The 22,056-nt window shown below is 43.8% G+C and overlaps 1 protein-coding gene across 2 annotated transcripts in view; it reads right to left on the bottom strand.

Annotated features, from left to right (window-relative positions):
• The window catches only part of atp10d (ATPase phospholipid transporting 10D), a 44,920-nt gene that overhangs the window by 5,638 nt on the left and 17,226 nt on the right, over window positions 1-22,056 (bottom strand). For both annotated transcript variants that reach the window (XM_023951739.2, XM_023951740.1), the window contains 10 exons: window positions 18,368-18,453; window positions 18,181-18,287; window positions 9,978-10,109; window positions 9,774-9,886; window positions 9,418-9,670; window positions 9,057-9,271; window positions 7,639-7,830; window positions 4,635-5,307; window positions 4,440-4,546; window positions 3,616-3,742 (listed from right to left, as the gene is read on the bottom strand). In XM_023951739.2, coding sequence (XP_023807507.1) covers window positions 3,616-3,742; window positions 4,440-4,546; window positions 4,635-5,307; window positions 7,639-7,830; window positions 9,057-9,271; window positions 9,418-9,670; window positions 9,774-9,886; window positions 9,978-10,109; window positions 18,181-18,287; window positions 18,368-18,453 — 2,005 coding nt within the window. The remainder of the gene's footprint in view (window positions 1-3,615; window positions 3,743-4,439; window positions 4,547-4,634; window positions 5,308-7,638; window positions 7,831-9,056; window positions 9,272-9,417; window positions 9,671-9,773; window positions 9,887-9,977; window positions 10,110-18,180; window positions 18,288-18,367; window positions 18,454-22,056) is intronic.

The following is a 22,056-nucleotide window of genomic DNA, read 5'->3' as shown; positions in this document are numbered from 1 at the left end:
TAAACATAATTTTACTAAAACCTTTGTGATCATGATGGTAGTAGATCATTTTATTTCTTCTCAGTTAGATGTTTCCTGGTTTCTTTGTGTCAGGGGGCTAGTTAAGGGTTGCTATAGCAACTGCAAGATTTGGAAAGGCAACCCCTTAGCAATCCCAAACATAGTCGATGGAGTACGCAGTGGCACTGTCTCAACAGAGAAGGCGCTGGTGAGCTTTCATTTGTTTTTCCATTTGTCTTATTTAATAAGAGCCAGTATTTTGTTTTGCTTTGACTGACTGGAAAATGGCTGACGTAATCTCAAAAAAAATAATTCAAAGGTCGACTCGTGTGCGTGCGATAGTTCTGACTGTTATAGTCAGTGGTATTCACCTTGGTGTGTCGTGTCGGGCATCAAAATGCATAAAAAAGTAAACCTTCACTTTTCTGATTGCCTCCTACATATCCATCAATAGTAGGATCAATGTGTCGCTAAAAACAAAGGTTGTGATAATAGGGTCAGGGTCATGCTGTGGGACGCATGTTCCTTGGATAATCATTTGACATTTTTGTACATGGAAACAAATGTTAACACAGTTGGGGGCTTCAATAAAACAACACCATAAAAATAACTTTCAGGTTAATTTGAACTTTTGTTTAAAATTGGATTTACACATTAGGAGGGGAACAAGGGAAAATGGCCTTTCAGGGGTTACTCCAGACTGATTTGTTCTTTTCAAAACTATTTTCAAGCACTCGTTTCTCGTAGTTTCTGTAGATTTGGTCTCAAGACATGTAAGAATAATTAGAAAGCATTTCTTTTGTGGATTCTTTGAAATACAATGGGTGGCACATAAAATGTTCTCCACTTCTAAAATGACCTGTACTGGCCTCTCATTTGTTTGTAAATCTGCCTCACCAGCCACAACCCTCAGCGCACGTCACTGCTCTAAACATCCTCCATGCATTAGGATGAGACCCGCAGACACCGCTCCATGTCGCGACCAGGCAGGAAACATTTAGCGGTAGCTCCTTCCACATGTGGCTGAGGCGTCAGGCTTATTAACACATTTTCTGACAGTTGTTGAGCTATGCCAAGCAAAAAGTCTCATAAATTGCTAGGAAAAGTGACACAAAGAACAGCGTTCTGGCCATCAGAAATGCCGGTTTTAATGCTCAAGCAGCAAATTAGCCGCGCGGTGAAGGATAGATAGGCGGATAACGCCGGTACTCCCACGGACCCAACAGCTCCTCTTAAATAAATCAGTTTGTGCTCCTACCACACTTCCACATCTCCTTCTCTTTCTTCAGACTGTGACATTTAAAAAGTGCCATCTATCGACAAAACAATAAATGTAAATCTGGTATTAATTAGGTTTGTATGAATATGCGTTCCTGTCACTTACCTTCTTGAAAATGTAATTTTACATCAAAATAAATTAGCAATCCTTACAGTCACTTAGTAACCCCTAAGCCACTGCAGAGAAAAAATCCTGGAGCCGACCCCCGATTTTTGAAGCTTCTGGAGAACCTTCTGAGGTTTTTGAAACAGTACAAAATAAACTGAACAACGATGACAAAAATGAGCATTTTTGAGCTTTTAACTTCTTGTGTTTCTTTGGTTTTCTCACTCAGGATAAACTGTTCTTGTCAGGTGATCAGTACGATGGACAACAGACTTCAACAGAACAAATAATCTGACGCCCAAATGTCAAAACACCAAAACTGCATAAGAGTGAAGATTCTAGATTTTTGAACTGAATCTTGCAGAAAAAACACCAATCCCCACTCATGCAATACAATAATGAAATAAGCCCTGCACACAAATACACAAAAATGAACACAAATAAAAGAGAAATGACTAAAGAAAAAAGCTAAAGAGGATAGAACCCAGAAGGCGCCATCTGCTCTGTCCTCCTGTCGGCCAGGGTGTCAGCATAGACACAAACACCCCAGCTAAGGGGGAGAAAAACTCGTAAACAGTCTAACTAGGCTAAAAGACATTAAACAAATAAATATGTGATAAAATATAAAATATAAGAGTAAAAATTCCAGATTAAACAAATAAAGTAAATAAGTAAAAAATGGAGAAAAAAAATCTATCTTAGAAAAGATAGGAAATCTAATTAAAAGCTGAGTTAAATAGATGAGTCTTTAGTTTCTTTTTAAAAACCTCAACAGTAAATGACGCCCTCACATCCTCAGGCAGGCTGTTCCACACATGAGGCCCGTAGTGTCTGAACGAGGCCTGGCCGTGGTTTTTTGTCCTGACCCTAGGGACCTTCAGCAGGCCTGCACCTACTGACCTCAGGCAGGGGTCGGCAGAGAGAGCCATAAACGCCACATACCTTTAGATGTTATTCCGTGAGAGCCATACAATATGTCTGAAACTAAAAATACAAGTGAATGTGTGCATTTTATGTAATTTGAACACTTTTAAAGTACAATAAGTCTGTGGATTCTTTTTAATAACATTGATATTGAGTTGGATTGGGTGGCTGCTGGGTTGAACGCATCAAGCAGAGATCTGGTTGGCCCTCAGTTCTGTCAATCAGCCTGTCGTTGGGGAGTCTGGACCAATGGGGTTCAGCTATGGGCCGAATAAGGGAAATAGGAGGGCTGGTGCAGCAGAGGGGAATATAAAGTTGGGGGGAGCTCTCGGCAGGAGAGATTCAGGAGTTGCTCAATACGTTGCACGGCGTTGGTTACGGCCTGCAGTATTCAGAATAAAGAACCTTAAAAGAGGTTAGGTCTCCATGCCTCAGTGTGGGAAAGGGACACTACATTATGCTGTTCGTATTATATGAAGAGTTTTTCTTAGCATTAATGTGACTTCTGGTGCTGCGTGGTGGTTTTGCAGATGGTCTAGTCTGGTTGACACGTGGTGAGTTTGAGCTTCATGCAGGCGTTGAGACTTTCATCCGTTAAACGTGATCGTAGGCTGGTCATAATGGTCTTTAGATGTGAGAAAGACTGCTCACATGCAGACGTGGAGCCAATTGACACCATACGTTACAAACTGGCATCGCATTGCGCCCGAGATGGACTGGTCTAATGAAACTATGTATTTTTTTTTTTAATAATTAAAGATTTGTCTGTGAGCCAGATGTGGCCATCAAATACGGCTCGCGAGCCATAGGTTCCCGACCCCTGACCTAAGGGCTCTGGGAGGTTCATAAGTTAAAAGCAAGTGGGATAAAAGAAGGACAAAGACCATGGACACTCTTAAAAACTATTAGAAGAATCTTAAAACCAGGTTACGTCAGTCTGGGTGATGTAGTGGACCTTGTTTTTAATGTTTTCATAAAAGGACATTTGAATGGGTCTTAGTCTTGCTAGTTACCTATCTGCTGTGGGAAAACCTGTACAGGACATTTGCCCCAGACGGCATTACCCCCCTCTACCCACCTATCACCAAAATAAGGTAGCAGTTTGCAACAAAATCATTAAAGACCCACGTGTTATCATTCATGCCGTAGGTTCCCTCTCAAAACGTCTGGACAGACCACAAATCTGCACGCCATTCACAGAAATGTCAGATTTAACCTGTCCTTAGCCCTGACCCCTGACCAAACCAACACCAGGATCAGGTGGCAAATGTTGGTGTGCTGAAGGGCTTGTATGTCAGCTCTCTTACCCAGCAGAGTGAGGTTGGTCTCCAGCCTCTGGGCCGACTCCAGCAGCAGCTCCTCTCTGTTCTCAATGCTGCTTTCTGCCAGCAGCTGCCTCTTCATCCACACGTCGTACTCCTCCTCCTCCAGAACCTGCTCCAGAAGCACACCATCACTCAGGAACATCTCTGTCTATGACCTGACCTACCATCTGCCTCAGGCTGAGAGAGAAAGCAGCACTAGTGGCCGTTTTTGGTCATGTGCCCTCGAACCCAGAAGGAAACGTTCCCAGGCCAGCCAAGAGACATAGTCTCTCCACCGTGTCCTGGGGCATCCTTTCAGTCAGACCTCAGAGCTCATTACCATTTTTAGCGGTGCCGACCCAACAACAACGACAAAAAGAGAAAGGTCTGGTTCTTTGATCCATTTCCATCCTGTAAGTGAGCTTACAGATGAGTCAATAATCCTCTATGTAATGAAGAGACTCGTTTTCAAATATCAGACAAGTTATCTTCTGTTTTGAACTCGAAATGTGATGTGATTGTGGTTTAAAATGAGACAACAAATGAATGAAAGCAACGTGTTTAACCAACACTTGACATAAACTAAGTGCTCGATAAAAATGAGTGTCTAATCGCAAAAATCTACAACCTTTTCTCTCTGGATTTTCTCTTTTTAAACAGACATATAAAACCAAAAATTCCCGCCCTTTTTCTTTATGATTGGAGAATCTGTTGGAACAGCAACTACCTGACATTTTGAATCTAGGAAATCTCAACCTTAAACACCAGATGAACACTGAGGGGTTTCATCTTTTTGCCCTCCATGGGGCGCTTCACTGAAAGCTTACCTTCTTGGCGATACAGAGTGTGCGGAGGCCCTCCCTGGCGTAGGCGTCCAGATGTTTCTGGGTTTGCTCTCGGATGTGGCTGTACAACTCCTGAGCGTGTTCTGCACCTTTTCAACAGGAAGAGGAAGACATGAAGCCCCGGCAGTGCCAGAAATGTGTTTGGACAGCAGGCAGCAGCGCTGGGAGCTTTTCTACCTTTAGGCCTTTCAGCCAGATCCATGATGACAGAGTCTGCACCCTTGGTGTAGACCACCACCTCTCCGGTGAGAGGGTGTCGGACGACCACCGACATCCTCTTCCTGTTGGAGTCAAACGGCAGGACGTGCAGCAAGCGCACCGGCAGTGAGCCGATTCCTGGCAGCTCCACCAGCAGGTTCTCGGGGGAGCGTGCCCTGAGGGTGCAGTGATACGCTCGGGCTGCGTGGACCAGGGCGGCCTCGTCTGGGCTCTCCGCCTCGTACAGCAGCTCATCCTCACTGTCCTCCCCTGAGCTGCCGTCTTCATCCTGGTCCTCCATGCTCCCCTTAAACCTGTCTGAGCTGATCTGTGCTTCCTTGAGAGCCTCCTTGGAGTCCGGATCTGCCCAGATAGGATCTCCTCTTCCCGCAGACATATTCAGCTCCACTTTGAGGCTGCTGGTTTCCTCGTAGCTCTCTGGTCCTGGGTTCGGGCAGCTGGGACTGTTGTTGGTGGGTGTCGGGAAAGTCAAAGAGCCGCTCTTGCCCCGAATGAAGAGCCTGCTGGTGAAGCCGCGGGGGCTGCTCTTCATCTGAGGGGTGGACATTGTGGTGAAGGGCGAGAAACTGAGGCGTTGGAACATCACTTTGAGTTCCTCCAGAGACTTGAGGGGGGTCCGGGCCTCACGCATCTGTATGAAGAGAAGAGCATCACACCAAACTGAACTCACAGACAAACAGTAGAGACTTTGACAGGATGGACAAAAAAATTACAAAGAAAGGTGGATCTTCTTCTGTTTTCAAGAGACCAGATGGAAAGAGGTCAAGGTTTATAGATGAGAAACAGATACACAAAGTTTTTCGTAGAGTTGATGGAAATAAGAACAAAGAAGGAGAGATCCTGAAGGAGGAGATTTATTAGAATGTTCTGGAAGTGAAGAGAGGGTCTGACATGAAGAAAGTCTGAAGCTGGAAGCTGAAGGTGTGATGCTGAATGCTGTCCCACAGGTAGGATGTGAGCTACAGGAGAAGGAGACTTTCTGGAGGCAGATAGAGGAGGAGATCCAAAAGATTTCTAGAGAGCAGAGATTGGTGGTTGGAGCAGACTTTAACAGACATGTGGGTAAACGAAAACGGGGGATGAGGAAGTAGTTTGGTGTTTAGGACAGAAATGTAAAAGTACAGATGTCAGTGGTGAAGACATTTGTCCAGAACAAAGTAGAGTATAGGGTAATATGCCTGTTTGCATAACAGCTGCCTCAGTACCGCTTTTAAATTTTTACAATTTTTAGTCACAAAACTAGTGAAAACTATTCACTTGTAGTCAAATGGGGCAATGTCTTATCAGAGCCTTTTTATGTAAGCAATGGTGTTCAACAGGGGGGGATCCTCTCTCCATTTCTATTCAATGTGTATATTCATGATCTATCCACTAATCTGAATCTGTGCAAAACTGGGTGTGTTGTTGAATGTCAAACCTTTAATCATCTTATGTATGCTGATGACCTTGTCATTTTTAGCCCCTACAGTGCTGGGTTACAAACACTTTTAAAAGTTTGTTCTGACTATGGCAGAGACTTTGATATAAACTACAATCCCTCCAAAAGCAAAGTAATGATTGTAAGGACCAAAGACGACAGAAATGTAAACTTTCCTGTTTTTAAGCTTTGTGGAACGCCTCTGGAACAAACCTCATCTATCAAATACCTTGGACATTTCATTACTGATGATTGGAGGGATGATAGAGACATTCAGAGACAGTACTGTCAACTCTATGCTCAGGCAAACATGCTGATGAGAAAATTCAGTTCGCGTTCTCTTCAAGTGAAGTGTTCGCTGTTCAGAGCTTACTGCACTCCTCTGTATACGGCCCCTCTTTGGTGGAACTATGGACGTGGGACATTCCGCAACTTCTTAGTGGCCTATAATGATGCTTTTAGGCTTCTGCTACAGGTGCCCAGGTGGTACAGAGCCAGCCAGCTGTTTGTGGATGCTCACATCCCCACCTGTGAAGCACTGCTGCGTAAGCTTACATACGGCCTTATGGAACGCCTGGACAAATCTAAGAACTCAATTATCATGTCTCTGACTGATCCCAAAAGAAGCTCATGCCGCTACACTTCTGCCCTGAGGAAACACTGGATACAGCGATTATACTCTTTTTAATTTATATCTTTTTACTTTTTATTATGTATACTGTATTTTTATCTTTTTTCTATGGACCACATCTGAGTCTGAAATAAAAGTGTGTTACTTGAATAAATGATGCAGATAATCACCAGCACTGTTCTTTATTTCTAACTAGGTTTAACTAGGATAGAGTTAAACTATGTTTAACCGGATGATGTTACATTTAAAGTTCCACTCTGATAAAAACATGTTCTTGTGGTGTTTTTCTGATAATGGAGGAAACAAAATTACATTTCTGAGTATTTCTCTATTCAGCTCATTGCGAATCAGGAGCAGACAAAAATATGTTTGAAAAGAGCCTATTTGTGACGTAGAAAATATGCTGAGCAGGACAAAAGCTTCCTGCTCCACTCTATTCTGATGAATCCAGACAAATACATCCATGTACGTCTTTGTTTTCCTCGTCTGAGCTGGAATCTGGAAAAAAACTGTACGACTGGATAGCTCCGTTATTGCTCGCCATTTTTGTTACGCTGCTAATGATACTAATGACAGGCCGGGATGTGAGCGACTGTAAGCTAGCAGGAGAGAGTGTAAACAGAGATTTCTCAGTTATGGGTGATGGGAAGGTGGAGTGGGGTTGCTCTGCCCACAAATCAGCTCACGTCAACCAATTGCTAAAAAACTACTGCCGCTCTGCAGAAACTATCTCCTAGAAAATGACAAAGGTTTTTTTATCTGGGCTAAAAACAGCATAAACATAACTAAAGGATCAATGGGAGCACTTTGAAAACGGATCAAAAGATGACCAGAGTGGGTATTTCAGAACAAAGATTATGAAACTTTCTAGATTGATTTAAAATCAAATGTATTGATGATACCGGCCCACTCACCACATGGCGAGGCTGTCCAGGCGAGGAGACCACTACAGTGTTGCAGATGGTCAGAGCCAGGAAGAAGTCGGTGATGTAGGTGAGCTCCAGGTTGGATGTGGTCTTAAACAAACCGTCACTCAGGTGCAGCAGAGAGGAGCAAAGAGAGTTCAGCTTCTTCTCCAGGGCTGGGTCCGGTACCACGTCCTTCGCCTGAACAAACACAAACACCATGGTGTCTGCTCGGGGAAGACGTGTCATTGGTCAGAACCACGCACACCACAGGAAGTCGATTCTGATGAAAAACTGGGTCCATGAAAAATGGAGTTCTTTCTAGCAAATAAGTTGCATCCGTATGGGAGGGGGGGGGGGGGGGGGGGACCAGTACCTGAACAGCAATAACAGGATCCTTGCACGGTGTGATAATTTTAAAATGGAAAATCTGTACGGCGTGCCTCACCTACTTCATTCACCCTCACATGTTGTCTAAGTGTTCACTACAACCTGTGACCTTCAGCACCTTCAGTAGGAAAAGATGTGCGTGAACATTTTCACTCTACAGGTTCAAAGAGCGGTCTGTGACCTTAAAAGTTTGTGCGGGTAACCTTCCTCTACCGCGCAGTTTGCCCATTTCTCATCTGCAGACAGCCTGTATCCACCCATAAGGACGGTCGGGACAAAGAGGCAGATGAGGAGACATTCATGCCTTTTCAATGGAAAACGGCAGCGGTGTGCTGTCTGTAACTGAACCCTACAAAGTCATGGCTGCAAGAATACACACATTAAAAACAAATACACTGGTCTTTCTATTCGATCAGAAACATTTTTTCCACGCTAAGGAACGGTAAAGCAGACCCCTCCTGCCCATAAGGAGTTTATGCAGCTGGACACACCAACAGTCCATGGGGAAAGTGGAGGTTGGTGTGTCTGTCCCAACAGTCGGTGGAGGACGTAGGAGACGTCAGATTTTTGATAATCAGATTCATCGGTATTGGAATCTGCGGATTTCTGATTAATGTGAAAGTGGTGAGAGGCGAAATGCTGGAGCTCAGTGGAGAGACGTGACGGGCTGGAAAGACTTTCACTATCAAAAACACTTTGCCTCACTTTTCCAACCGGGCAGAGTGCTGGAGATCCTTGAACTATTTTCTGTCATGTGTGTGTTCTTCTTCCCCCCCATCTAGAAAAAGAGTAATTTCATTGTACCTGTACTTGTAGCAATGACATTCAAAGAAATGCATTCATATCACAAACAAACACACACAAATGCACACCAGCTCACACATAAAGACACACACTGACTCCTTTCAGCAGCTGTTCTCCTGCCTCTCTGGAGGTTTTAGGTTCATCAATGAATGTAAACTCTGGGGGCAAACTGCTACAGAGGACGGCTTCTGCAGGACCCGCCCCTGCTTCAGTGTTGTGAGTACGGCTCTGACCATGGGGCTGCAGAAGGCGCCCGTCTTGGCCTGTGGGTGGCTGGACAGCTGGTCCTCCTCCCCGGACTCAGCGGTGAGGGTGTGCAGAGACACGGAGCTGCGGTTGCAGCTGAGCGAGCGGCACGTCAGCGATTTCCGGCTGCAGGCCGACTTGAGGGTCACAGTACGACTGGCACCTCTGTTCGGGTCCTCCTCGTACACCGCCAGCCTCCGAGCTGGCCAACAGACACGGGTGGAGAAGATACAATGTCATCGCAGAGTTTGGAATGTACTTAGGACAATCAAAGTGGGTACGAAATCTCTTCAGTCCCTCTGGATCTTCTGAAGCGCCTCGCTCTATCAAGACCTCGCAGCTTCTCACCGTTTTCCTCATGAGGATACTCCACGCCAAAAATACTGCAGCGACGAAACACCATCTTGTTCTCCGTCAGGGTTCCCGTCTTATCGGAAAACACGTACTGGATCTGACCCAGGTCCTCTGTGATGTTGAGAGCCCGACACTGGATCCTGGAGTCCTGCTCTTCGTTGTACATGTCCAGGTCGTTATGGATGAAGTAGATCTGACCCAGCTTCACGATCTCAATGGACACGTACAGAGAGATGGGAATCAGCACCTGGTGGACACAGACCGGAAACAATTAATCTCAAAAGGGAAGAAACTTGAAGTTTGTGGTCATGAAGTCTTCATAAAGAGCAGAAATGAGGTTTCCTGCACACCTGCAGCACGATGATCATGGTCCAGAAGACGTAAAAGGCAGCAAGGGCCGGGGACATCTCCCCGTCAACCTGAAAGATGGGGTCTTTGAGGTTCTTCAGCCAGAGTCCGTGACCTGCAGATTGACAGAACAATGCAGCGGCTGCTCTTGGGGGGGGGGGGGGGGGTTGCACACGGCCGACGTCTGGTTCTCGGGTCCCACTCACCCACAGCGGCAATCAGACACATGACGATGAGGAGGGCCACGCACCACAGGATGTCCCTGTTCAGGCGCCGCTCCAGCAGGCTGCGCTTGTACCGCGGCCCGCTGTTGTTCATCATGGCTTTGGTCTCGTGGCCTGGGGGAAAAAAAAAAGAAAGGTCAGAGCAGAACTGCAGTTGTCTCGGTTCTGATCATTATCCAACAGGAGAAAACATGCCGAAGAACCACGAGAGGAAGCACAAGAAGAGCCATAAACTTCTGTTGTTCCTTTCACCCAGCAGTCAAACATTCATCTTTAAAAACAAACTTTTGTTATCAGGTTTTGTTTTTTCATTAGTGACAGAAATTTTTAGTCCTCAACAGCTTCTAGACTTTAACACTTTTTTTCTATTTGTTTGTATCCATTCACTGTATATGAGAACTGGAATGAGAGACTCCTCCCCCCTGGCGTTCCAAACAGGAAGTGGCTCCAAAAGGTTGAATCCAATAGACTTCTATAAAGAACTAAACAGCTGTTATTCAGTCATTCTATTGGTCAGAATATCCATTCTTGCTCTGATACCTTTTTTTTAAACATCTTCATGATAATCCTCATGTTTTCATGATTTTGGTTCTGTAGTTCAAGTTATAAACTGGCCAATCAGATGCCTCAATAGTGCGTGGTCTCACATCCAACGTTCGATACGTTTGACAGATTTGGTGTAGTCCGCTTTCAGAGGTAGGAACCACAAGCTCATTTCTGATAATGAAGACTCAGATCGTCTCGAACCAATTGGTGCTTACTGACGTTTTCTGGCTCCAACATTGCAGCGTCCATATCACGAAAAAATGGCAACTGAATTGACTTCATTTAGTTGGAGCCAGAGAAGTAAACCATTTTCTATGGGTGACGTCAAACTCGTTCAGTCCAGCTCTCTGATACAGTCAATGCTTGTTACAGGTAAATGTTAACAAACTTTATGAAATCGTTTCCAAATAAATAAATCCTTCAGTCTCAGTCAAATGTGAGTGAGATCCAGTTCCTTCAATTAGTGTTTAATCAAGTGTCAAAAGTTTTTTTTTCGTGTATGTTTGCTAAGGTTTAGTAGTGGGAAGAAGAGCATTTCCACCACGATCAGGTCTGTATTTTAAGCATTAATTTGTTTTCCTCTGGTATGCAGGTGGAACAACAGCGGGGCAGCCAAGTCCTGAAAAGGAGCCCTCATCATCACCTCTCTGCTGCCGTGCATGACAGTGTATGAGCCTTCTGGGGGGTATTCCAGAAAGCCCGTTTAAACTAGCCTGACTTTAAGCCTGAACTCTGGCTGAAATCCACCTGAACTTGCTTACTCTGGGTATGTCGGTTCCAAAAGACCGGATATGAGTTGGTGTAATTACGCTCGACTTGGTAACCCTGGGTTAATGCACGTCTACAGCAGGTACATAAAGACATTCTCAATCGCTGATTTCCGGAGTCACCATAGAAATATATGGAGAAAAAAAGAAAGCGCTATACTTCAGTGAGACGGAGTCTGAGATTAATGCCGGCGTATGAAGATTATACGTCCATCAAAAAAGTAACACGGCTGCATCATCAGCAAATGAAAGAGTTTCTGCTTGTAGTCGAAGAACAGACAAAGTAAACTCAATTCTATTTTCATTGTAAAAAAACTAAATGTAATATTACTCCAATTCAATTAAAGTTTTTCCATCTTAATTTATTATAATTCTTGAACTCTCATATGTCTAAATTTGAGCCTGCAGACATTCTCATTTTTATTAAAATAAAATGAATGAAACAAAACAAATTTTATTCATGTAAACACATAACAAATCTATGAATCTATCACTACACCTCATCATCCTCTCCCTCCCTCTCACTCATGGTGTAGAAAGAATTAAATATAACAGGACAAATAATTCATCAAAACACTGTGAAACACAGTAAAACAGCTAAACAACTAAACACATTTGGTCAAAAACCCACACTTAAACCCAAATCCGTCCAGACAGGCAAAAGGAATGGTATCCCACAATTCCTTGCGGTGCCGATCTAACAGCAGCACCAAAGTTAAACCTACTTAATTTAATTAATTTGAATGAAAGTAAAATAATTGTCTGATAACTATGTGTTATTTTTAAGCTGACTTAACTAAAAAGAGTCTTTGCAGCAGAAAGAGCTTTTTTCCCTGCTCCTGCCGCTTCCTGCTTTATTTGCTTTTTAATCATTTAATTAATCATTTTTAATTATTTTACCTCATCCACAAATCCTGGAATATCAGACTGGTCATCCTTTTTTGTGACTTCCACCTATACAAATCAATATTTCTACATCTGACAAGCCAGCGCCATGTCCAGAAGAGGAAGAAAAACAAACTCCCACTGTGAACGCTGTCAGATCTACCAACAAGAAATAAAAGAGCTACAAACACGGATATTTACTTTGGAAACTGAAAATGGACTTCACAAGACCCTTCCAGTAACATCGGGTGGTAAGAAGCCCACTCTTACTACAAATGAGAAGAATAACAGTGACATAGACCTGAGTGATGTTGTGTCCTTTCCGAAACTTTGTGCGGAGGAACTCTGTGTTAAGCCAAAGCGTAAAGATAACAGAACATCCAAAATAAAGCTCACAAACAGATTTTTACCCCAAACACAATGTGATGTTAAAGAACAAAGTGAAATTGGACCACAGAATAGGAGTTATAATGTTGGAAACAAAGAACACGCAGAAAGAAAATCTGTGCCAAACGTCAAGGTCAGAGATACGCTGCTGCTTGGAGATGGCGCCATCAGTGGAGTCAGCCACAGAAGAATGCAAACTTTATGTTGCCCAAGTTCTACTGTTCCAGTGATTACAGGACTCTTATCTAAAGTCTTGTACCAAGGAGTCAAACGAATAATCATCCATGTGGTGCTGTCGATATCAAAAAAGAACAATCTGAACGTTTGAAAAAAGACTTCATCAAGTTATTTGAAGAGATTGACAAAGTAGAGGTTGAAGCATTCATCAGTGGACCTCTTCCTAACATCGATGGGGTGTCACTCAAGTTCAGCCGTCTGTTTCAGCTGAACAATTGGCTCTCCAGAGAGTGTGCTTCCAGAGGATTCCATTACATTGAGAACTTCAATACATTCTGGAAACGAAAGGACCTATTCATGGGAAGAGGCCCACACCTGAACAGAGGTGGAGCAAGAGAGTTAGTGAAGAACCTCCTCCACGCTCTGGGGCATAGAGGCCAAGGCCCTGAAAAGGCAGTAAGGAAGGACCGAGCCAGTGTCCCAGGAACCACAGCACAACGGCGGCAACAACAACTACCTCCACCACCACCGGTCAATGACTTGGTTCCAGCAGCACCAGCACCAAAAACCACCTCCATCTAAGGACTCAGCTGCACCAGCATCACAACAACCACCGCCAGCTAAGGACCCAGCCGCAGAACCACAACAACAACCACCAGATTTGGCCCCAGAAATACCACCATCTGACCAGCTGTGGGCGCCCCCTGCTACATCTACTCCCAGTGAAGACTCACTTTCCTTTTCGTCCCCCCCACTTTCACCCATGGCCCTACCTAGCCATTTTGATAGCCTCATTAGGTCAGGAATTAAGATGGCTCCCCTAACACCTGTGAGCCTCACACCACACAGGACCTCTCCTACCCCTCCAGCGCCCCCTCCTCATCCTTCACCCAAAGTCCCTCCAACACGTCCTTCATCCAAATCCCCTCCAGCACGCCCCCTCCGTCGTTCACCCAAATCCCGTCCAGCTCCCGCTCCTCCTGGTCCATCACCCAAACTACCCTCAACTCGACCTCCCCTGCGCGCCTCTAGACGTGCTATCCCCCAGAGCTAGGATGAAACGGGCCCCCAGTGTCCTAGGAAAGGTTATGTCAAACTGGGGCCCTGTGATGAACAGCTTCCTTCTGGTGCTATACCTGTAGTTGCACCACGTAGAATGCAAAAAAGGGCAGTTAGACTGTCCAATCAAAGAAATCTAGTTCATATCCCCTGCAAGAAGGTTTTGACCAGTCCCAAGGAAACTAATCTCAAACTTGCTGCACTCAATGTCAGATCTTTATGCAACAAATCATTTTTAATCAATAATCTTATCTCTTCTTTTAATCTTGATTTTATGTTATTAACTGAAACATGGCTTGACAAAAACACAGGAAACATAGTTCTAGTCGAATCAACTCCCCCCCAACTACAAATATGAATCTGAAATACGAGAAAATAAAAAGGGTGGAGGCGTTTCTGCACTGTTTAGAGATAATATTGCAACCCGCAGACTATCATTTGTGTTTTCATCATTTGAGTATGTGTCCTTTAAGATTGAGTTAAAACAAACTCCTCCCTTACTCTGCATAGTCATGTACAAACCTCCTCAGCACAGCCAAAGTTTCATTGATGATTTCACTGAAATGCTCTCAGTTGTGTGCACATAAACCCTGAAAACGCCTCTGGTGCCAATGTTGATGAAATGCTGAATTCTGTTACTTCTAGCATCTTCAATGTTCTGGATGCCATTGCCCCTATGAAAGTTCAATTGAGAAAACATAGACAGAAAGCTCCCTGGAGGAACAATGATCTAGTCAGGGCACAGAAACAACAGTGCCGCAGAGCTGAGCGAAAGTGGCGCAAGTCAAAACTCCAGCTTCATTATGAAATGTATAAGGGAGAGTTGTACGCTTACAACCAGATCTTATGCAGAACAAGTGAAAGGTACTTCTCTGAAATCATTGGAAGTTGCAGCAACAACTCTCGTGTCCTGCTCAGAACAGTAAACAGATTAACTAACCCTCCAACCCAGCTACCAATAGAACTGGTTTGCACCCCTAATTGTAATGAGTTTGCTGTATTTTTCAATGACAAGGTTCAGGGCATTAAAAAAGCCATCAACTCCACAACACATATAACTATCCAACGGCCACCTACTCACTCTAAGCTGACTTACTTTGTACCTGTCACTGACCAAACTGTCCAATAGACCATCACCCGTCTGAGCTCGTCTACATGCTGCCTTGATGTGTTACCCACTAGATTTCTAAAGTCTGTCCTGAACAGTGTGTTGCCATCAATTACTCAAATAGTCAACATGTCTCTTCAATCTGGAATATTTCCAGAGGCCTTAAAAACTGCAGTCATTAAAACCTCTCCTGAAGAAGAGCAGTCTTGATCCCACTGTAATGAATAATTACAGACCTATCTCTAATCTGCCATTTTTAGGAAAAGTCCTTGAAAAAGTTGTCTACCAACAGCTCACTGATTTTCTCTAATTAAACAATTCATTTGATGTTTTCCAGTCAGGTTTTAGACCCCATCATAGCACAGAAACTGCTCTTATCAAGTTAACCAACGACATCCGCCTGAACACTGATGATGGCAAAGTCTCTGTCTTAATCCTGCTAGACCTGAGTGCTGCCTTTGATACTGTTGATCATGGGATCCTTTTGCACAGACTCCACGACTGGGTTGGCATCTCTGGATCTGCCCTAAGTTGGCTCAAGTCTTATCTAGAAGACAGGAAATATTTTGTTGAAATTGAGAGTTGTGTCTCAGACTACATGGCCTTGACTTGTGGTGTGCCCCAGGGATCGATCCTGGGACCCCTTCTGTTCAACCTCTACATGCTGCCACTAGGGCAGTTAATACGCAGTAATAACATATCTTATCACAACTATGCAGATGATACTCAGATCTATGTGTCACTGACAACAGGTGAATATGGGCCGGTGGATTCACTCAGCCACTGCCTCCAACAGATCAGTGCGTGGATGCAGAACTACTTTCTCCAGCTAAACTCAAACAAGACCGAAGTTATTATTTTTGGCCCACAGAAACATAGAGAAAGTATCAGCAGCTACCTTCATTCTCTGTCTCTTAAACCCTCAAATCAAGTCAGAAATCTAGGGGTAATCATGGACTCTGACCTGAACTTTAACAGCCATGTCAAGTCAGTAACATCAGCGGCATTTTACCATCTGAAAAACATTGCCAAAATCAAAAACATAGTGTCAAAGCCAGACCTGGAGGTAGTTATTCATGCATTTGTCTCCAGCAGGTTAGACTACTGTAACGGCCTGCTCACCGGCCTCTCCAAACGAGCTGTAAAACAGCTTCAGTACATCCAGAATGCTGCTGCTCGAGTCCTGACCAGAACCAGGAAGTATGATCACATTAGTCCTGTGCTCAGGTCTCTGCACTGGCTCCCTGTACCTCAAAGAATAGACTTCAAAGCAGCTCTGCTTGTGTACAAGTCTCTCCATGGCCGAGCACCAAAGTACATCTCTGACATGTTAGTGCCATATGAACCATCTCGTACTCTGAGGACCTTAGGGGCCGGCCTCCTGTTGATTCCCAGAGTCAGAACTAAACAAGGGGAATCAGCGTTTCAATATTCTGCAGCTAAAATCTGGAACAGCCTCCCTGAAGTCGTAAGACAGGCCTCTTCTGTGTTCATGTTCAAATCTAGACTTAAAACATATCTGTTTAGCCGTGTATATGACTGAAAGGTCCTATCTGCACTTTTCTTTCCTTTCTTTCCTTTATTTTTAAATCAATTTTCAAATGTTTCCTTTTCTTTTAAAGTAAATTTTACGTTGATTATTTCTATGATGTATTGTGATTTTAATGCATTTTTCTGTTTTGTGAAGCACCTTGAATTACTTTGTGTACGAATTGTGCTATACAAACAAACTTGCCATGCCTTGCCTTGCCTTGATTTATCTTAACTGAAGCAAATAATAAAGTTAGATCAAAGTAAAAATGTTTATCTTTCCAACATCCATATGTGGTCTTATCACCCTCTCATGGTGGAAAAAGTATTATCTGAGCTTCTTCATCCCCTAAATCATCTTCAAATGGACACGCCATGCTGCTTCACCTCTCTGTAAACAAACTAACCTTCAACTAAACCTGCTCCAGACCAGGTTATGTTCAGAGCATGAGTTGCCATGGCAACTTGACATACCCTGAAACATACATCCATTTCTGGAACCGAAAGCTGAGGGTATCAACTTCTTTAGCCTCAAACTTACCGTGGGAGCTAGCATAACCTGCTTTCTGGAATACCCCCCTGGTATGCAGGTGAAACAACAGCAGGGGAGCCAAGTCCTGAACAGGAGCCCTCATCATCACCTCTCTGCTGCCGTGCATGACAGTGTATGAGCCATCTGAGCTGCTGCTGATGGTGTGTTATGAACTCTGAACGTTTTCCAGAAATTGTTTGGTTTGTTCAAGAGCAGCTTTCTGAGCATCCAGCTTTACTTTACAGGCAGAAGAAGCTTTTTAAAGGGTTCCTGATCCGGCCTGCAGCTGACAGAACTGTTCTAAAAGTTTCCACTGCGATGGTGAACTTGGTTTCAGTTTTCGTCTTTTTTGGAAACAGGCAGTCTGGCCTTCATTTGTTCATCTGATGCTTTAAGGTGAATAGTTCCTGACACAGCAGAGGTCAGAATTGAACGAGGTGAAAGCCTCTTTGCGTTTAACCTTAAACAGAGTGAGTGACATGGCGTGCCAAAACGAATCCCCGCCATGTTTAGCCTCTAAACTGAGCTCGTCATCCTCCTGCTGTCTGCAATCTGCGGGCAGAGTTGACACCAGCACACATTCTAACTTTGGAAGACTGATCTCCTGGCTCCTCCCTCTCATCTGACCCCCCCACCCCCCATCATGGGTCTCATGTGACTGAGCTTGGCTCCACAGAGTGAAATGGAGCGTCAGTTGCTCTGCTCTGAGAGTGCGTGAGTGTTCAGGGTCACATCTGAGCCGAGAAAGCAGCAAAGGCGTTCTGGCTGCTGACAGAAAGCATGGAGGGAGTTTGTTTGCTCTCTCCAGTACTTCCTCTGCCCTGGATGCCTGCCGTCCACACAAACCTGTCTTTAAAATCTCACTAGGATCCTCCTTTGATCTATTTTCAAAGTTTTACCAGAAGTTTTTTAATTGTGATTGTTGTTAACCAAAATAAAATTAAAAACAACATTGTCTGCAAGAGGATGTATTGGAATGGAGCGGAGCAGGGAGCTTGTGGCCTGTCCATTCTAGCTTTTACAAAACATCTACAGGCTTTTTGAAACAACATTTCATCCTTTCTCTCCTTCAGTAAAAAGTTTTTAAAGTTCTAAATTTTCAGAAGAAAAAAGGACTTCCAAGGTCACTCTTTCAAAATAAACGTTCTCCTCTGGTTCTTCAAACATGAAACTGCAAAAACTCTGCATTTTTACCAGCATAAACCACAATCCCAATCACTGTTTCCGTGTTCCGGATGGTGCAGCTCCTGAGCAGGACGTTGCTGCTGTGGAGGCCGACTCGAACCCCATTGGCGTGCTCTCTGTGAAGCACACACACACAGTCACACACAGACGACACGCCGAGCTGCTTCAGTCATCATTTCTGCAGCTGACCACTCACATGAAGCCTCTGAACCGGTTCAGGTCGTTGTTGGGGTTCTCGCATTCAATGCGGCTGTGGAAGTTCCCTGGGCTGAACTGTGAGTCCTGTAAAACAAAAGCACAGCGTTTACAGCACCATGGTTCCAACATTCAGAGACATTTCACGTCTGAAACAAACGGCAAAGTCAAAGAAAGTCAGCAGAAAAACTGAAGGTTGTCCCCTCTTTTGCTTTAGATGCAGGTTCCATGCTTTTTTTTGGTGTGTGAAGGTCTTGGCTTTTGATTTTTTAAATTGGAAAAATGGTGTTACTATGTAAAGCACTTTGTGTTTCATGAGTATGAAAAGTATTCCTGCACTAGTCTTTAAGACCTGCTTTCAGAGAAAACAAACTTCTTCTATTTTTAGAGCTGCATCACTGCCTTGTGGCTCCACGTTCAAGCTTTACTGAAAACAGACTGCTGTGAAGGTGTGAGTAAGTTGGACCCATCTGGACTCATGTGGGTCTTCCACGCCACACTGCACACCTGGACTCCTTTAAGAGAGTGGGAGGAGACGTCATAGGTGACACCAATGTGAAGTTGGACTGGACTTTGAGCTGAATTGGCTTATTTCCTGCCAACAAGTTGTTCCCGTTTCTGCGACAGCACATTTCCCTGTCAACCTGCAGACTTCACATGTCAGGTTTTGGAAAAATGATCTTTGTGTTTTCACTAAATGGTTCCTGAGGACAGCTGAGCCCCGTTAAACGCTGAGAACAAACTTCCATCAGTTAACTATTCAAAGAAGTTACGCCTGGCTGCGTCATCAAAAGAGTGACCATATTTTCTCATCAACTCACAAATCCAAGAAGCTCCTTTTTGTGAGGGGGGCGATCCCCCCTCCAATTAAAAGTATTGGTAAATCTGGATGAAGCACCAAATGTTGGCAAACAGGTGAAGCCACGACTTCACCAAACTGTCCATTATGGGAACATTGTTTCTTATGCCAGAACCACTTTAGACATCAGAGATTGCTGGTCCATGTTTGTGGTGAAGACACACCGCCCGCAGTGGGGGGTGCAGAGTGTGAGCAGTACAGACCTGTTTATAAATCCCACAGGGCTGCTAGGAGGAACAAACTCTGTGTCTTTAGTGACAGGGCAGGTGACGCTCGCTCTGCGTTCATCAGCTTGTCAGCTGGAAACAATGATTCTGAAATCCTTCATAACCCCACACAACATCAGGGAATCATCTGGATCATTTCTGGATTTACAGATGTTCATGTCATGGACCAAGTGCTGGGCTCAGGATATTTATTAATGCTTCCTGGAGTTCTGGAGTTGTACCGTCTGCTTTAAAACATGCTGTGTTTAAGCCTCTCCTTAAAAAACCTCTCTTTGACTCCTCTGTTCTAATCTGATCTAATTTGTCTTTTTTTATTAGAAAAAGTTGTTTCTAAGCAGTTACAGTCCTATTGAAAACACAATTTTGTATTTGAGAAGTTTCAGTCAGGTTTCAGATCTCAGCACAGAGTCCGTCCTGCTCAAGGTCCACAATGAAATAGTTTCATGGCATAGTTTGAGGCCAAACAGTCCGCTGTTCTGGTACTATTGAACCTGACAGTAGCTTTTGACATGGTGGACCATACAGTCCTCCTGTCTAGCCTAGAGCATCATGTCGGCATTCGTGGCGCCGCACTTGATTGGTTTAAGTCCTATTTAACAGGGAGGTGTTTTTTACTCATTGGTGAGGCCTCCTCATCTGTGGCTCCTCTGGCCTGTGGGGGGCCGCAAGGATCAATCCTTGGTCCTGCTCTTTTTTTCTTTATATCTGTTTCCACTTGGTTCTGTGATTGCATGACATAATATCTCTTTTCAGTGTTACACAGATAATTTGCAGATATAGCTACTCCACAGTTAGGGAAAAAAGAGCTCACAGAATGTTCCGAGTGCATTGATGATGTAAAGCAGTGCTTGAGCAAGGAACGAGTCAAAAACGGAGAGAAATGTGTTTGGTGACACCTCCACAGTTGACTACTGCTATTAAAATCTGGGGGTGGTCTTTGACAGAAAGATTGACAATGTTGTCAAAATGAGCTTTTATTACTTGCGCCTTTTAGCTCAAGCCTTCACTGCCATCCACGCCATGATTAGCTCTCGGATAGCTTATCACAACTCATTGTACTTCTGTGTCCCTCCAAGATCACTGAACCGCCTCCAGTTAGTCCAGAATGCAGCAGCACGATTGTTAACTGGAACATCCAGACAAGAACACGTCACTCCAGTACTCGATTCACTTCACTGGCTCCCTGTTCATTTTAGAATTCAGTTTAAACTTTTACTGTTTGTTTTTAAAGATCTTGATGGTCTTGCCCCAGTTTACCTGACTGAGCTTTTGACTGTCCGCAGTCATTCTAGAGATTTAAGGTCTGCCAACCAATATTTCCTTGATCTGCCTGCAGGTCACGATAAACATCGGAGTGACCGTGATTTTCCACTGACAGCCTTCAGTTAAAGAATGACTGAGGAACCGACCAGCTCAGTGGCCTTGTGGTAGAGTGTCCGCCCTGTGACTGGAAGGTCATGAGTTCAAAACCAGGCTGAGTCATACCAAAGACTCTAAAAATAGGACCCGTTGCGCCCCAAGCACGGCTGTGTCTGCAGCTCACCGCTCTCCGGGGAAGGGTCTGCAGGAATTTTAATAACATTCCTGCAGAACTGCACACGATTTCTGACCTTAGCAGGTTAAATGTCATCTAAAAACTTAAAAACCTTTTTAGTATGGCTTTTAATACTCAGTATTTGGTGGCATTTTATCATCTTTTACTGGTTTTATTGCATTCCTATTTGTCTTTCATGTAATTTATCACTCATTGCTTTTGTAATTTTTTCAAGCTTTTTTTATTGTCTTTTATTTATTGTAAAGAACTCTGGTACCCTGAAGGAGTGGTAAAGTGCTACATAAACAAAGATTCATTCATTCATTCATAATTAAGCAAAAAGCCGTTTAGCTTTGTGTTTGAGGCTGGTTTAAAAGATTGAAGGTTGGGGAAGCTCAACCAACCACACACTTTAAACCTGCCAAACAGCAATTCAGTAAAGAGAAAATAAAACAAAAAAGTATCAAGTCAGCTTTTCATTGAACTGAAAAGGCCACAGTCTGGAAGCAGTGAAGATTATGTTTTTTTAGTAAAACATGTAAATGCGGGAGATGAACATTTTCTTTTCATAGTCTGGTGTGTTTTTAAGACAGATGCTAAAAAGAGACAGGCTGTAGCACCCTTTGTCACAGCTACAAGGTTTTTCCATCTGCTCATGATTTGAAAAAGGAAATACACAGAAAAGGAATTTTAAGCATTTTTCTTAATATATGTCCTCCATCATTAGTTAAATGCCACAAGAACATGTTAAAGACACCAAAAAGTGGGTCTTTAAAAGCTTATGAGTAACTTGTACGTGTGTGTGTTTTATCCAGATTCCTATGTCTCTACAAAAACGTTTCATTCATTACAGTACATGCTGGCTCTAAAGTGTTTTTAGCGGTGTGAGTGGCTTTCGGTCTTTGTTTGTGGCTCTGCATCTGGTACCAGGAAATCAATACTTCTCTTTTTTTTACGGCAACTTTTAGTTCCCAAGAAAAGCCCTTCTCTTTTTGGCATGTTGTGGTATGACATTTCAGTAATACAGGCCAGAGTGAATAAAGGTATGGATGAGGTACTCAATGTACGGT

This window comes from Oryzias latipes, chromosome 22, assembly GCF_053564925.1.
Source record: "Oryzias latipes strain Hd-rR chromosome 22, Olatipes_Hd-rR_3.1".
Taxonomy (NCBI): domain Eukaryota; kingdom Metazoa; phylum Chordata; class Actinopteri; order Beloniformes; family Adrianichthyidae; genus Oryzias; species Oryzias latipes.
Note: the sequence above shows the minus strand (reverse complement) of the source record. Positions and strands in the feature narration are given on the sequence as shown.